The 16,591-nt window shown below is 35.0% G+C and overlaps 1 protein-coding gene across 1 annotated transcript in view; it reads right to left on the bottom strand.

Annotated features, from left to right (window-relative positions):
- The window catches only part of LOC122788693 (extracellular calcium-sensing receptor-like), a 143,066-nt gene extending 133,119 nt beyond the window's left edge, over positions 1 to 9,947 (bottom strand). Inside the window, exons 1-2 of the mRNA XM_044055588.1 lie at positions 9,774 to 9,947; positions 9,191 to 9,685 (exon numbers count right to left, since the gene is read on the bottom strand). Of these exons, the coding sequence (XP_043911523.1) occupies positions 9,191 to 9,685; positions 9,774 to 9,947 (669 nt within the window). The remainder of the gene's footprint in view (positions 1 to 9,190; positions 9,686 to 9,773) is intronic.
- Between the last annotated feature and the right edge of the window lie 6,644 nt (positions 9,948 to 16,591).

Raw genomic sequence — 16,591 nt, forward strand, 5'->3', positions numbered from 1 at the left:
CTATTGACCAAACACACACACATACACACAAACACATTATATATATATATATATATATATATATATATATATATATATATATATATATATAGATATATACACATACACATGCATACACACACACACACACACACACACACACACACACACACACACACACACACACACACACACACACACACACACACACACACACACACACACACATATATGCACATTAAATATTTATATATATTAAATGTACTGGGACAAGTGACCGAAAAGTTTGCAAATATGGATGCAAATAGTATTTATAGAATTATTATAGTGAATTTGTTCTAAATGAAAGACTGTTACTTTAGGCAAGAATGCTCCTTTACCATAGTGAGCATGTTTCTTTAAAAAAAGAGAGAATCTTTGTTGTATTAGCCAGAACAGGTTTATTTAATGAAGCAATTAAAAGTGTATAAATGGATGCCTCAGGAAAGCTACTGCAGAATGGTGTTTGCCCTTCTTGGAGAGGTACTTGGCTTCCAAACCAGAAGCTGTGGTAGAAAAAGAAGTAAGGAAAGACTTAAAGGAAGATATTAGGGAGAGCTGGAAATCATTTCTGTTATAGAAGTCCATAAGATAGAGTTACTCAGCAGGCTGAGAGAAAAAACACTGATCAGAGACTGTAATCCATGTATGGAATATATACTCCGTGAACTTTTTCTTAAGTCATAAGACTTGTTATTTTGTGAAGAACCTGTTTTTTTTTTTAATTCTTATATAACAGATTACACAGTTTTCTAAGTCTGGTGTCTAAGCTGTTTTTAATAATCTACATTGGTACGGAATGCAGGCATATTTGGTTTACTTATGCTGACGTCTACAGACTGTACCTCACAGTGCCAACATACAGGAGCCACCCAATTAACTATAAGTTTGTGTAACATGGGAGAGAGTCAGTCAGACAGTCATGTTGTGTGTACTTAGGAGTTTGTTTTTTCCTTTGTCATGAACACCTGTACTTCCAAGATGACAACTGCAGAACAATTGCTGTAATCTATCTCTTCTGCAGTCAAAGGAATAGCAAAAGTAGCCCATTCAATAGCTACAGCAAGTTTAATTTCATCTCTACATCAATTAACCATGGAGGAGAACCTAAAGATACATTTTGTTGTCTTTGAGTAGTACACCCAAAAGGAGGGATGAGAGTAAGCCAGCTGGGCCACAATCCTTTCAGCCCAGTTCACCAGAGAACTACTGAAAGCCTTCAATACCATAGAAAGGACTGAGTATCAGGAGGAAAAATAGTTAAAAAAGGGATTAGTTTCTGCTGTTACGTCTGAGACACAAGTTCAAAAGTTTCATAGCTGGAAATTAGTAATGTGACTTAAAGCATATAACTAATTTGTGGTTCGATCTAGAGGGTCATCATATTAAAGTGGTAGAAAATGTTAGCCACTGACAGATTTAACAGTTCTTTACATACTGGTTTAAGAATGTGAATGTATCAAGCTTACCCTAAGAGTCTGAAAGATTTATTGTATTAATAGAACGATTGTTATGCCAGGAATCAATATGTAAAAATGAGCAGTCTGGCCCTGTAGTAAAATGTGTGACAAATATTGACAAAAATACTGGGTTTTAAATGTGGAAAAAGAGTCACATAGTTAAGTATTTTACAAGAGACAGTAACACTGTTACAACAGTTAAAAATGTGACATCAGAAAACCATGGCCATACTGCTATTTATGTTATGTCTGTAGAATGTGATACATTACTTGTTAAAATGGCTGATACTGCAACTGATTACTGTGCTAGTGCAAAATCAGTTTTGTGCAGTGTCTTATTAGGGCATTCTAAAGGGGAAGTATTATATACAAGTAAATTCCTTACTATCAAAGCTGTTGAAGTAACATGCATTCTTGTAGATAAGAAGCAATATACCATTACTCGGGGACAAATCCAATGTGTTTGCAAAGACAGTTCATATTGCTGAAGCACCCAATTAAACACATGGCATGATAATAGCGAAAGATTTTCCCCATTTAAAAATTTGTTGAAACAGTGGGAAGAAGGTAGTCCTTTTGATTGAGCATACTAACGGCATGGGGAGGAGAGCGACTGAGTGGATAAGCCTACACAAATAAATCTGCCTTACTTGGAAAAAGGAGTAGAGCAACTACAAGACACATTCATTAGAGTGAATAAATCCAACAAAGATCAAGGTACAGTGTCAGAAAACCCTACCAATACAACAATTTGGCTAAGGATACAGAGAGTTTCAATAGATATATCAGCACACTCCTATGGCAGAGCAGATTGCATCAACAAACAGAAGAAGGAAGAGAGCTATATGATGAAATATTGCAGCCTGAGAATGTTGCCAAACAAAGAATAGCAGTGACATTGCAGATTGAAAGTGTGGCAAAGCAGGGAGAAGAAGGATTAGCAGAAGTATAAAGAATGTGTCACTTAGTGAAATAATATATTCTGAAGTAAGTGAACACAGGAAGTATGAAATGTACACAACCTAATCAGAATTCTAAACATTCTAGTCAGCTAAAACGGGAAGTATCAGAAATGAAAATGACCAAGCAGCGAGTGAGTGTTGAGGAGAAAGAATTTATTAGTAAGAAAGATTTTACTACTGTAGTGAAAGAGGAAGATCTAGCAGCTGATAACAGACCTAAACACATTTTTGTCAGTATAAAATGGAAAACTCAAATAAAGGAAGAATCTAGGCAATGTTTGTCTAACTGGGAGGGGAAAAAACAACTGAAAATAAAATGTATTCTGATGCACCCTTTTTTTAGAAGAAAAGCATCCTAGAGAAGAAAACAAAAGTTAGAGGATAATGCTCATTCAGCCTAAAATAAAAGGAAAGTAACACAAAAGAGAGAGAAAAGAGAAAACAGTGCAGCTGAGAAGCAAATAACCTTGAGCATGGCTCGAATGATACTCTCACTGCATCAAAATGCAGGCGATGCAACAAAAGGAATGGAATGTTCTATCAGTTTCAAAATGAAAGGAATCAAGAAAAGGTAAAAAGGTAGGAGTACCAAGCAGTACTCGTATGACTTGCCTTTTCTGAGAGGAGCTAGACCAGTGATGGCATCCTATGACACGTGTGTCAAAGGTGACATGCCACAACGTTTTGGGTGACACACCAGCGTTCACCAACACCTGAGTTACCAAATTAACTGAATGAACAAAAATACAAGATATATGTGACCCTGCACTTATCTATTAAAACTCAGCAACAAAAGTCATCAGTTGATGTTTATAAATTCCAGTGCAATGTGTTCCATATGTTTTCAGTTCAATTCAAAATTAGTATTAAAAGTAGGATAATTTTTTGGTACACTGTTTTAAGCCCAATTATCATTGCGCATATCATTTTCTGTATTGTAAGTTACTGATTTTTCTTTTATTTTTATAATACACAGCAGCACACATGATTGAACTGTATTTTTTTTTTTAAATAAATGAATATGTAAAGAATTGTTTGTCTTTTGTTCAGGGAGCTGACATGCCAGCAAAGTCAAGATAGGCATTTTCCGAATTTTTGACACGCCAAGCCCAAAAGGTTCACCATCACTGAGCTAGACACTGAGACTCTAGTGTCTGTGCTGGTAAGAAAAGAAGCAGTAACCTTTACCCCACAGCAGGCTGATATGGAAGAAACCCCAAAACTGACTTTTCTTCAGGCAAGCCAATTACATTTCAAAAAGCAAGACTTGTAGGAGAAGAAGATGAACAAGATGTTCCCACAACTTACCTTTGCTTTGATTTAGAAAATGACTTCTTATACAGACTAAATACAGATAGAGAAAAAATAATGCATTGACGGTTGGTGTATGGCCACCCATAGGGGGCACCCCCACACAGTTTACTTTTTTTTTTTTTTACTTCCTATTTCTCACAGTTTGTTATACTCTTCAGTTTTTTTCCTACAGTTATTCATTCATTCATTCATTCTGTAGTTTATTCATTCATTCATTCATTCATTCATTCATTCATTCAACATGTTCTCTGTAGGCAAGACTGCATTCTGACAACTGTGGAGGAAATAACTGCATTAAGCCAGGGATTAAATCAAAGAAAGAAGCCATGAGTTATCTAGATGGTCTGAGATGCATTTTAGAGTTTTTTAAACAACCTTTTCATCCAATGATTGAACAAAAACTATGATCAAAGAAATACATTTAGTGTTCACCTGCATCCTTTCAGCATGCCCTAACTAATCAACACAGGAGGAAGAGAAACTAATTGCAGTGGGAATAACTGTATTAAGCTGAGTCTCTGGGGGTTGCTAGAAACACAGAATCTATGAGCTTTCTAGATGCTCGGAGATGCATTTTAACATTTTTTAAACTATCTTTTCATCCAGTAATTGCCTTAACAAAAACTGTTATCAAAGAAAGAAATTCAGTCTTACTCTTCAACTTTGTTTTTTACTTGCATCCTTTCAGCATATGAAAACTAACCAGGCCACACTGTTATAACTGTAGTAGGAATAACAGTGTTTATCCATGAGGTTCCTAGATGCTCCTATATGCATGTTAGAGATTTTTAAGCAACCTTTTTTATCCAAGATTGCCTGAGCAAAAGCTACAATTATGGATAGAAATTCAGTCTCATTCTTCATCTCTGTTTTTTTCGTGCGTCCTTTCAGCAAATCCTAAATGACCGAGACTAACCTGTAATAACCAAATTAAGCAGGGGTCTGCTAAGCAGCAGACACCATAGGTTTATAGATGCTCTAGGCTGAATTTTAGTACTTTTCCCAGCCTTATGATAAAATAACAGCCTGAACAAAAATCATAAGTATGACAAAGAGATTCAATTCTACTTTTCTGTTTCAATGAAGGAATAAGTTGCATCCAACTTTTAATACTTAAAGCTGACCAAACATTACTTGCAATAAACTTGAGAAAGCAAACACTTGTTAAGATGCATGTATCTGTGAATAGTATCTGCCTGCAACCCACTACCTCAAAATAGGTAGCGACTTTCTATGTATCCCACTCTTGTGTTAAAAGTGGGATTAAAATTAAGACATAAATGCCCAGAGTCATATTTCAAGCTGCTGATGTTATTATACATGCCTCCTCATCCCCAATCCCTCAAAAGTTAGCCACATTCTGTGTACTCAAATGACATCAGACTTGGACAAAACTAAAAAGATGTACAGGATGTAACATATTTGCTATCAGACATATATATAAAGAGCATGCTTATTTCTTGTTCTGTAAAATAAAACCACATATATATGCACCAAATGTTCAGAGGTAAGTACTAGGCTAGCTGCCCTTGTGGGTTATTTTAAGCCTAGCCAATTTCCCTTTTTGTGCTTTAAATAACCTATACCATTTGATTATAGATTGGCCTTATCCACCAACAGATGTTTGATTGTAAAGAAAACGAAAAAAAAATGATTACAGAAATGTTTACAACTTGTTACTTCTAGAGATAGTGCAGTGTTCCTGTACAGGCTACAGTGACTCTCTGAAATTTGTGAGGAAATTTAAAGAAATAATGACCACACTGACCCCAGCCCAACAAAAGATATGATGATTGCTGAGGTTTTGCAGGAATGTTAAAAAAATAATTACATTGTCCCCAGCACCCCACACAGATACAGAGAACTTCTATCGACACTTACAAGCAGCGCTGGTTTTAGCCTAGGTGGGGTTCATGGCAGAAACAACTATCCAGAGCCTAGCTAAACAATCTTGTGTTGATTTGTGATTGACTATGCAGTTGCCTGGTAAGAGACAATTTTTTTTAATTTATTTTTTGTTACTTTGATTTATATTTTCTTGTTTTCCCCCTAATTTTTCACTATCTGAGGTAAACTAGCCATCCCAAGAGGCCTAGAGAGATAAAAACTCACACAACCTGCAGAGAGAACAATGCTCATCTGAAACAATTCTTTTGATGGTTTGAGATTGACTGTGTAGTTGCCTGGTAAGAAAAGATTTATTTTGATTTATATTTATTTTTACCACTATGTTCCATTTTTATAGGAAGTAAAGAATAGCTTGTAGACAAGAAGTTATACTTTGATTTATATTTTGTTGTTTTACCTCTAATGTTTACTGTTTGTTAGTAGAAAGGGATATGTTTTAGACAGGCAAACTCTAGTCATTACAAGGGGCTAGGTCAGCTATAAATTCAGAGAGACTGTAGAGAGGACAATCCAGAGCTTATCTGAAACAATCCTGCGCTGATTTGTAATTTATTGATTTTTTACTGTTAAAAAGAGGAGTGACAAGCGATAGTGAGCAGTAGCTGTGAGTGATGTAAAGGAACTCCAGCTTTTGTGCAACTTTCACAACTGGTAAAGTCAGAGTAATGACTTTATTATACTTAATTTAATATTTAGTTGTATATTGTTTATGTGATTTTTCTCATAGAAATTGATTTAAAATCTGTTTGAATTCTGTGGTAACCGATTTTTACTATACTTTTCTTTTAGAATTCTTTATTCATTTGCAGTTGAAAATAAATTCCTTAAATGAGTATGCCTTGATAAAGCACAAATATTATGTACAGTGTACTAAATGCTATGTATATTTAAAGACAGCACCTGATAACACTGGTGATATGTGTCATCATGTCAAAAGTTGGATGATTTGCTTACTGTTATTAGTAGTAAATCTAGACTTACAGGAACAAAACTAGCTGTGTCCCTGTTAAAGTACCATGTTCTGCAAACAAATATAGTGGTAAAAAGATCCTTTGCAGTATCACCCAACAGAAAGGTAGGTAATATAGAAAGTATGACTCTCAAAACTGCTTCTTGTATGAAGACATCTCTTTATTCAAAAAAGTATTACTCTACATAAATGTAACTGTTGCCAGCTGCTTGCTGCAATTACTACAGCATACTCACACAATTAGCACTTATTGCATCTCCTCTGACCACAAATTCATCACTGGCATTCATTGTGATATATAAGAAACAACCATACACCGGAGCTGGAAGATGCTGAAATTTAATGTCTTCTGGTACCTCAGCTACACAAGCCTTCACAGGAATAAATTCACGACATTCAGCAGTATTTTCTATAACAACATTAATTAAACAATTAATCAATTAACTGTTTCTTAAAAAATATTTAAAGAACCATGGTAAAATACATTTCCATACATAAACAGTATAAGCTTAAATTACTTTCTAAATTAAGACCCCTAGGAGCAAGTGTGCCAAAATTCAATATAAATCTGCTCTCCAAATTTAACAACTTCTGAACATAATCACCACAGTCAGGTTTAGCCAAAACACAGAAAAAAAGAGATTCATTAACACCCCCATGAACTTTATGAAAGTGGTCAGAAATAGGGTTATCCAACCTACAATTCCTAACATCCCCCAAATGTTCAAGAATACGTTTTTCACTTTACGTCTAGTTTGACCAATATACTATCTTGGGGGTGTACAACCACAACCCACGATGTATACTACCCCACAGGATAAGCAGTTAAATCTATCTGTAGCCACATACCTAACACCATTCACCATACTACCTGACATATTCTTAACGTTTGGGCATACTTTGCACTTCCCACAACTGAACATGCCCACATTGTTCCCCTTAGAACTGATGTTATATCTCAAACTAAGTAGGTCTTTCAAATTTGAGAACCTACCATATGAAAAAGTCACTTTTTTGGGGAACAAATGGCCTACATCATCATTAAAACAAACAATAGGCCATAAACTATCCACCACCCTTTTCAAGATTTCAGAAAAAGGTGAAAATTTGGTCACAAAAAAGATTTTTTGATCATCATCATCATCATCATCATGATGACTCATCACAGATCTACAAGATCTTCGAGCATAATCAAAATCACCTTGACCAATATTCTTTTTTTACTTAATTTTAGCTCTCTCAATATAAATCTCAGGATACCCTCGAGCAATAAGTCTTTCCTTAACATCACAAAATTCCTGTTCCAAAAGATATATCTCAGAGGTATGTTCAAAGATGCACTTAAACTCACCAAAGGGAAGTGCCTCAGGTAAATGAGGTGGATGTGCACTACTAGCATACAAAAAATTATTTGTGGATATCTTTTTTCTAAAAGTTTTGTACTGAACTTTGTTATAAATATCTGTGTATAACTCTATATCCAAAAATTGAATGATACTCTTGTTCACGTCAAATGTGAATTCCAACCCAAAATTATTTTGATTTAGTAAATAAATAAATTTACCAAACTAGAGTATTGCCTCTGCATACAAAAATCAAATCATCTATATATCTATGATACAAGATGACTGATTTGCAGAAAAATTCTAGAGTATACATAAATGTAGTTTCAAAATAAGACATAAACAAAATGGCATAAGTGGGGGCAAAATTCGCCCCCATTGCTGAGCCTTCTTTCTGTAAAAAAACTTTATTATCAAAAAGGAAGTAGTTATGAGTGAGAGCAAATTCAAGCAGTAATATCAAGAAGGATGAATGCGATCCTTCCCCCAAAATTTTACCAACTGCTTCTAAACCTCAATGGGTCTTGATACTCGTATAAAGAACTTTTATGTCAACTGTAGCCCAGTAAAAGTCTTCACCCTATTCCATATTTTTCACTAATTTACATAGGTAGTTAGTATTGCAAATGTGTGAGATAACATTTACCAATTCTTTCTTCAAGAGACTATCTAATAAAATCCCAACATGTTCCAAAAAACAACCACAACTGGAAACAATTGGTTGGCCAGGAGGATCTAAGATATTCTTATGAATCTTGGGAAGTGCATACAAAAAGGGGTCTTTGGGGGAAACTATATACAAGTTCTTCCTATCTTTCTGAGATAAAAAGCCCAGTCTCTCACCGCTTTCTAACAATTCCAAAAGGGCTTCATTAAACTCAGAGACTGGATTACAAGATAAATCAGTATAAAACTGTTCATCAGATAGGTCAAAAAACATTTTATAATAGTGTAGTTTCCCCATAGTTTCCCCATAATCACCCAGTTTCCCCCTTTATCAGCCTGGGATAACACATAATTATCAGTAGCACTTCTCATCTCCTTAATAGCTAACCATTCTGATTTATCCAAATTGAACTTTTTATGTTGTTTCATAAATTCACCATATTCAAATTCAACTTATTTACACAATGCATTTTCAAAAATGGCCAAAAAAAAGATTTTTAGGCGAGTTAAATTTACTTTTGCTAGGCAAAGTAGGTACACATAATTTACCGTAACCAGTAAAAAAAAACGAGTTTCAACAGAATCAGCAGAAACCAAATTATCAAATTCATTTTCAAGACTTTCATAATCGTATATAGATAACTCCAAAAGAGAGTCATCTAAACTAACGTTTCTATCCGAAGCCATGTCATTAGAAATAATCTGACTGTTGAAAAAAACTTTTAAATATAACTTTCGACAGAAGCGTTTGACATCTAACAAAACATCTGTAAGTGCAGGAAACTTAGTTGGGACAAACTTGCCACCTTTCGTTAACACTTTTTGCATCGTTGGTGTGACAATAAAGTCACTAAGACTAACTACACGTAAATCTGTAACACTTACATTTTCAGTAGCAATAAGTCCCAAGTTAAAGGAAACAATAGTTTCATCAGTGACAGTCAATAGTTCAGTATTTCCTATTGTGTCCCTTTGCTCTACCCTTGCATTTGTTGTTTTCTCAAAAATTCCCTCTGTTCTGCTGCTCCATTTCCAGCTGTACCTCTGATTAGTTCACCAAATCCACTCTTTCAAATGAAACACTCTTTTTGCTGGCAACCGTGTCAGTTGAGGAGACTGAAGAATTACGTACACTGCGCAATCTCACTTCCGCATTTTTCCCTTGGAATCTACCATTTTTCCGTTTTCGTTGCCAAGAGTAAACCAAATTACTTTTAAAGTCATTAACATCTCTGTTCAATTTCTTCTTTTTATGCTCAATGACTTCACCTTCTACTTTAACCAGTTCACCCTTAATGTCTTTCATGGTAGAGTTAAAAACCTCGCTGGAAAAATCTTTAAATAAAGCTTCCTTTAATGCTGATATTTGTAATTGGATGGCGCCAAGAGCTTTACAATTACGTTTAATCAAAATTTTAAGCCAACCCAATGTACACTGAAGTGAAACAGCTTTCCACTCCTCAAAAAATTCCATCTCATCCTCCGAAAAGTAGGTAATTTATCAACACGAAGCCCTCTGGGCATCATAGAGAGGCTGACATATTTTTCAAGGAGACGAGTATCATAAAACAGGGAAATCTCCTTGATCATAAGTCTCTTAAGCTCATCATATCTCTTATCAAATGTACAGTTTTCAGAAAATGACCATGGATCAAAACGAGCCAACTTTTCCTCCCTCTCACGTAGTAAGTTGGCAAAAAGAAAATCATTACCATCTTTTTCGGTACAAACAATTGAAGGAAATGCTGCAGCTCCTTCAAGAGATATATTCAAAAACCATATAAGAAACAACCACACACCGGAGCTGGAAGCTGCTGAAATTTAATGTCTTCTGGTACCTCGGCTACACAAGCCTTCACAGGAATAAATTCACAACATTCAGCAGTACTTTTTATAACAACATTAATTAAACAATTAATTAACTGTTTCTTAAAAAATATTTAAAGAACCATGGTAAAATACATTTCCATACATAAACATTATAAGCTTAAATTCATTTCTAAATTAAGACCCCTATGGGGCAAGTGTGATATCCCTTCAGCTTTATAAATTAATGCAGTATTGCATGCATGTACTATTGGCACTTGCTGATCTCACTCCTAGCAGTTTGAACCTGCACCCAGCCTAGTTAAGGCTCTCATAGGAAGAAATTGTTAGCAATAATGTATGAATGCAAAAAAATTCCATGTGCATCTTTATAGCAAAGCGCTATATAGTGAAACAGATCACAACACTTGCAAATCATACTTAGTCTTTAGACATATATGACATTACACAACATGTCACTTAGTTTGCAGAAATACATACATAAATTCATACATACATGCAAAAATTTCATGGATGGACAACAATGCCTTTCTAGCTTGCCAATATACCAAAACAGTTTTTCCCATAAAAAGTGCCCAGGTTGTTAAATATCTAAAATAGTGTTTACCGTAATGTAATTTGGTACTCATTTCCATGTATCAGCTACTCTGTTGTGAAGCCAATTAGTACACCTCTCAGTCCTATCTAATCTTCTACATAGTCTGGCAGTTGGCTTGAGAATGTCTGGCAGTTGGCTTAGAGGATTAAGGAACTGTTAATGAGTTGCTTTCTGTGGTCCAGGGGTGCAGGGTTTGATTCCCTCAGCTTCCACTGCCTTACTGTGTGACTTTGAGCAATTCACTTAACCAGACACCATTCCTGAGCTGAGTCTAAAAAAGGTTCATGGGGATCAGTGCTCTACCCCAGAAAACAAATAAGTAAATAAATGAATATGTTGTTTGATGATGCTCTGCTATGTTTTGATAACCCCAAACATTGCCAGAGGTAGTTGTCTCTAAATTCCCTATATACTTGAATAAGGACTCCTCTTAAATGTCTATACAAGGCACTGTACAAGTTCAGGTCTTTTAGTGTTTCAGAATAACTTAGCTTTTCACATCTATGGATGCCTTTAGTATATTTCCACTGTACTCTTTCCTGATTATTCATTCTTGTTTTCTTATATGTTCACCATATTGTTATTCCATACTCAAGTGTGGGTCTAATGTAACTAACAAACAATGATTTCATCATTTCAGATTTCCTAGACTTTATACATTTTTAGACAAAATTTAGCTCTATAACTATCATTATCCAATCAGCTGATATAACTGAAAAACTCAAAGAGGGATCTACCCAAATATAACCAGGTCCTTAAATGAGCCTAGAGTTTCAATCATTGTGTGCTGCATTAAATGTTCGCCTTTCAATCTATGTCTTCCAAATCTTCTGTATCTACTTTTTATGTATTTATCAGCATATTATTCTCCTGAGCCCAAATGGTCAATTTAGTCAAGTTTGTTTGCAGACATGCCCTACCTGTAACACATATAATCATTTTGCCCATTTTAAGTCACCTGCATACAAACTGTAGAACATCTCAAATGAAAAAGATAGAGCTGAAAGATACACCCTAAACAAGTATGAGCCTATGATAGTTCCCCATGGGGCACCCCGACTGTAATCTAGATGTTCACCTGTCTAATTGCTGTATGGCACTTGCCTTGTCATATTTGCCAGCCATGCAGCTATCCATCTTATCAAGTTACATCAATACCTAGTTGTTCTAATTTATTGATCAGTATTTTGTGTATGACCATATCAAATGCTGAAGTTAAGTCTGTATAGATTTCATTACAGCAAAATGTCTCATTTATATCTGTTATTATATTTTTATAGAGCATCGTTACAGGTGATTATTGATCTATTTTCAACATATGCATGTTGATATATGGTTTCTAGGCCAACCCTTTTCATTTCTGACAATAATTTATCCAAAATAACCTTCTCTGTTATTTTTCCATAAAATTAAAGTAAACATATTGGTCTGTATGACTCTGGGTTTATCCTATTCCCCTTTCCCTTAAAGATAGGTTTATCAAGCATGTCTCAAGTCTTGAAGAATCTCACCATACTTAAATGACCTAGTATATAACAGATATAAACATACTGTAAGCTCATGTGGAATTGTTCTTGGGTCACATTCCCTCTACAGTTTTTCCACTGAAAACATCACTCCAATTGCTTACACAGTAACTGTTTGGCTTCCATATAATCTGTTCTTAATCTTGTGTGCATTGGTTTTGATTTCATTTTCGCAGAATTATCTAACAGCAATTTAAGCTTTATAACCCCATGATTGCTGCACATTAACAGTGATAAAACTTGACATGATGTAACAGTCATTTAGTTTGGTGCACAAACAATGTCAAGTATGTTCCATTCAAGCAATGTTCCTGAACAAATTTTGTAAATCCTTTCCTTACTAATGTTGATGAATCAATATTATCCCAGGCTGTTTCTGGTAAACTTAGGTCACCAGCTACTAATGCTTTTTCCTTCTTTGTTGTATGCAAGAAATGTATGACTTTCCCTAGGTCATCAACACTTGCTTTTGATGGCCTATATGCACTAACAATTATTATATGTTTTAGTGTTGTCTTCATTGTCACATTTACACAATCTACAGCATTGGTATTATCACTGAACTTTTAATAATCACATGTCTCATAACAATCTTTAATCCCTATCATAACAGCTCCATTTGATTTTTTGTTAGAATGTCTGTTACACTAATAACATTTATACCCTGGCAAAACTGGTTTCCAGTCATTGCTCATTAACCATGTTTTACAAACAACGACAATCTTATGGAAATTTTGCAAATCTTCAAACAAAAAAAAACTTATTTACTAATGCTTCTGGTGTTAACAACCATCAAAGATACATCAAATGTTGCTATCTGTGAAGTGTTAAATGTCTGACCTGGCAAAAATCTTGTCTTGTGTTAGTCAAATATTGTAACATAACTGCTGCAAAAAATTTTCTTCCCTTGTCTTGAAAAGTACACACCATCCTGTCTAAACTTGTGTGCCCAAAATAAGGCTTAGATGCTCTACACATTTCCATTTTTTAAAACGGATACTTTTGTTATGCAGGTATTCACCCAAAAAATCCTTTCATTTCCTGCAGACCTGACTACTTAATATATGTGATTTATGAAAAATTCATCCTAACATCTGTGTGAGCTACGTTATCTAAGGGCTGTAATTTCCCTACTAACAGTCAGAGAGTCCTTGCAAATGAGATCATTTGTACTAACATGAATAAAAACAGGTACATGCTTCCTTACATTAAGGCATTCCAAGACCTTTCTCACATCCTGTAATTTTGCTCCTGCCAAGCATAACACTATTCAATGTTCATTATCCTCTCTGCAAATTCAAGTATCAGTTCCTCTAATAATTGCATCTCCAATTACAAGTGTATGATTTCTGACCAAATCAGAAGACTCTCCAACTTTTAATTTAATATTTGCTCTATGATTTGTTACAAAGGATAGCTCTTCATTAGTTTTATTAATCACACTGAAATATGACCTGAAAGTTAATCACAGGCAATGAAACAAACATAACAGAATCATGTATCTGTTTATTTATTTATTGATGTATTTATTTACTTACTTATGTATTATTGCTTTTGTTGACCAGGGTAGCCAGACTCAGCTGTGTTAGCCCATTTTGTAGTGGAGGACTGCGGGGAAAAGTTCCAGTCACAAAATAGGCAATTTTATACAACAGGAAAATGTAAAGCTTAAAGTTACAATATAGACATACAATAAATGTAGCCATACTAGGGAAAAATCTTAAATCAGCAAAATATAGAGTCATGTGTATTAATATATGACAAATTGACATACATGCTGAGATTTAAATGTCAAATTACAGTTTTAGTTTTATGGGTAGGAGAAATAATTGAGAATGTGGAGATATGAGTAGAAAGCAGAAAGGAGGTGATAAGAGTAGAAAACTGAGAGTAAGTGAAGAAAGGTAAGTAGTGTGCATAATTGCTAAGTGATATAGAGACAAAAAGTGATGGTGAAGTTGAGGTAGATGTAGAATGCAGTGATATAAGTTTGAATTTTGCTGAAGAGGAAACATGTCAGAAGGTAAATGGAGATAGTAGAAGTGGCTACAAGGGTGAAGGTATAAAAAGACAGAAGGAAATTTACATTGAAAATTTACATTGTTGAGGTATATAGGGGTCATGTAGATGTGCAGGGGCCAGGGAGGTCTAGCCTTGAGAGGTGCAAAAACAGAGCCAAGTATTTTTAAAGCATTGTTTTAGCATGTCTTTAAAATGTGGATAAGTTGTTTAGTTGTCTGAGGGTGGATGCATAATGTATATACAAGGACAGACCAGTCCTATAAGGACTAGAGGTTCTTGAGTAATATCATAATTATTATTGACAAGAGGAAAAGGGTAAAAAATTCCAGATACACACTGATATAGTTAAGAAATGAATTTACTGAAACAGGTGAAGATAAAAGATTGCCCAACACAGAGATCATCAGTCAGATAATAAATACATTCTTACTTTACCTTCATGAATCAAATAAGTTGTGTCCAATGCTTAATGTGCAAAACTGACTCTATTGCACTTACCCAGTCAAGAAGTCAGATGCTAAAGAAAATACTATTGACCCTCCAGAGAAGAGACAAAGTAAGACTCCATTATCTTGCCAATGTTCAGAATCAATAGCCCAAAGCTACGGAAATTGGTTAAGCAGATGAACTAAGATCATATGTGGTCACAAGAGAGCATGCTAGTCTGTACAAAAGATACTGATGATTTCTCTCCAATGCAATCATATCTAGTCCAAAGAATCAGTTTTAATCTGAGAAAGAACAGATGTAAAATACATACTAAAGTTATATGACAATACTATATCACAAAAAGGCATCCCTGCCATTTCTTCACACATACAAGGAACCAAAGCTTTCCCAAACTGAAGATCAGAAATGCAGAGGCAACAGTCTTATTAAATATTCTAGGTTTGAAAGAACATTGGCAAAAAACACCCAGCTATGTGAAGTATCTACTCGACTTGTCATAGCTGGACTTTTGAAAGGGACGCTTTCTAGATAACTGGGCTTTGATTGCTTAGTTGTTCTTAGCTTTAGGCCTCAACAAACTAAAACTGATAGGCAATGTTGTTCTTGTTTGCCTAGACAGAAGTCTCTGAGCAGGTGAGCCAAGTATATCATCATGGGGTATGTTTCTAAGATTGAGTAAATTCAAAAAAACATCGGTTTTGTCACACTTTTACTTCTCAAGTAATTGATTTGCACTCTGTACTGCACGTTCAGCAAGTCTATTTGATTGCAGATACTCTGGGCTACTAGTAACATGTCCCATTCTTTGGCAAATGTCTGAAACAATTGACTTGTGAATTGTGTACCATTGTCAGAGAGTAATTTCTGTGGACTTCCATGGACTGAGAAATGGTGTTTCAACTTAGTAATGACTGTAGTAGAAGTGAGATTAGGTAGTAGATCGATCTCAAACCAATTTGAATAAGAGTCTACCAATACTAAGTAATGCTGATTGTTCCACTCGAATATGTCAGTAGCTACAATTGACCAAGGTAGATCAGGGATTTGACTTAGCTGAAGTGTCTCCCTTTGCAAATGTGCTTCAGTACTATTACACACATAACAGGAAGAAAGGACTCTATCAATGTCTTTCAATAGAGAAGTCCAAAACACTAGTCCTCTCGCCCTTCTCTTAGTAGATTCAGAATCTGTGTGACCACAATGCAAAATCTGGATATATTCTTGTTGTAAAGAATCAGGAACAATGGAACAACAATTTTAGGACCTTTGAAAATAATACCATCTTTCATCAACAACTCATCTCTGTAAGGAAAGAAAGATTGCACTTCTGGTGGTACACTAGATTGCTTTGATGGCCATCCAACACGGATATAGTGATCAAACTTTTGCAAAACTGGATCAGTCGTTGTACGATCTCTTAGCAATTCAAGTCTTGTGGTAGAAAAATGACATACTTCCATGACATCAAAGTCAAAATTCTATGTGTCAAGCTGTTCCACTGTATTTCTGGGCAATTTGGATAAGGTA

This window comes from Protopterus annectens, chromosome 14.part0, assembly GCF_019279795.1.
Source record: "Protopterus annectens isolate FY-2018-M chromosome 14.part0, PAN1.0, whole genome shotgun sequence".
In the NCBI taxonomy this organism is placed as follows: domain Eukaryota; kingdom Metazoa; phylum Chordata; order Ceratodontiformes; family Protopteridae; genus Protopterus; species Protopterus annectens.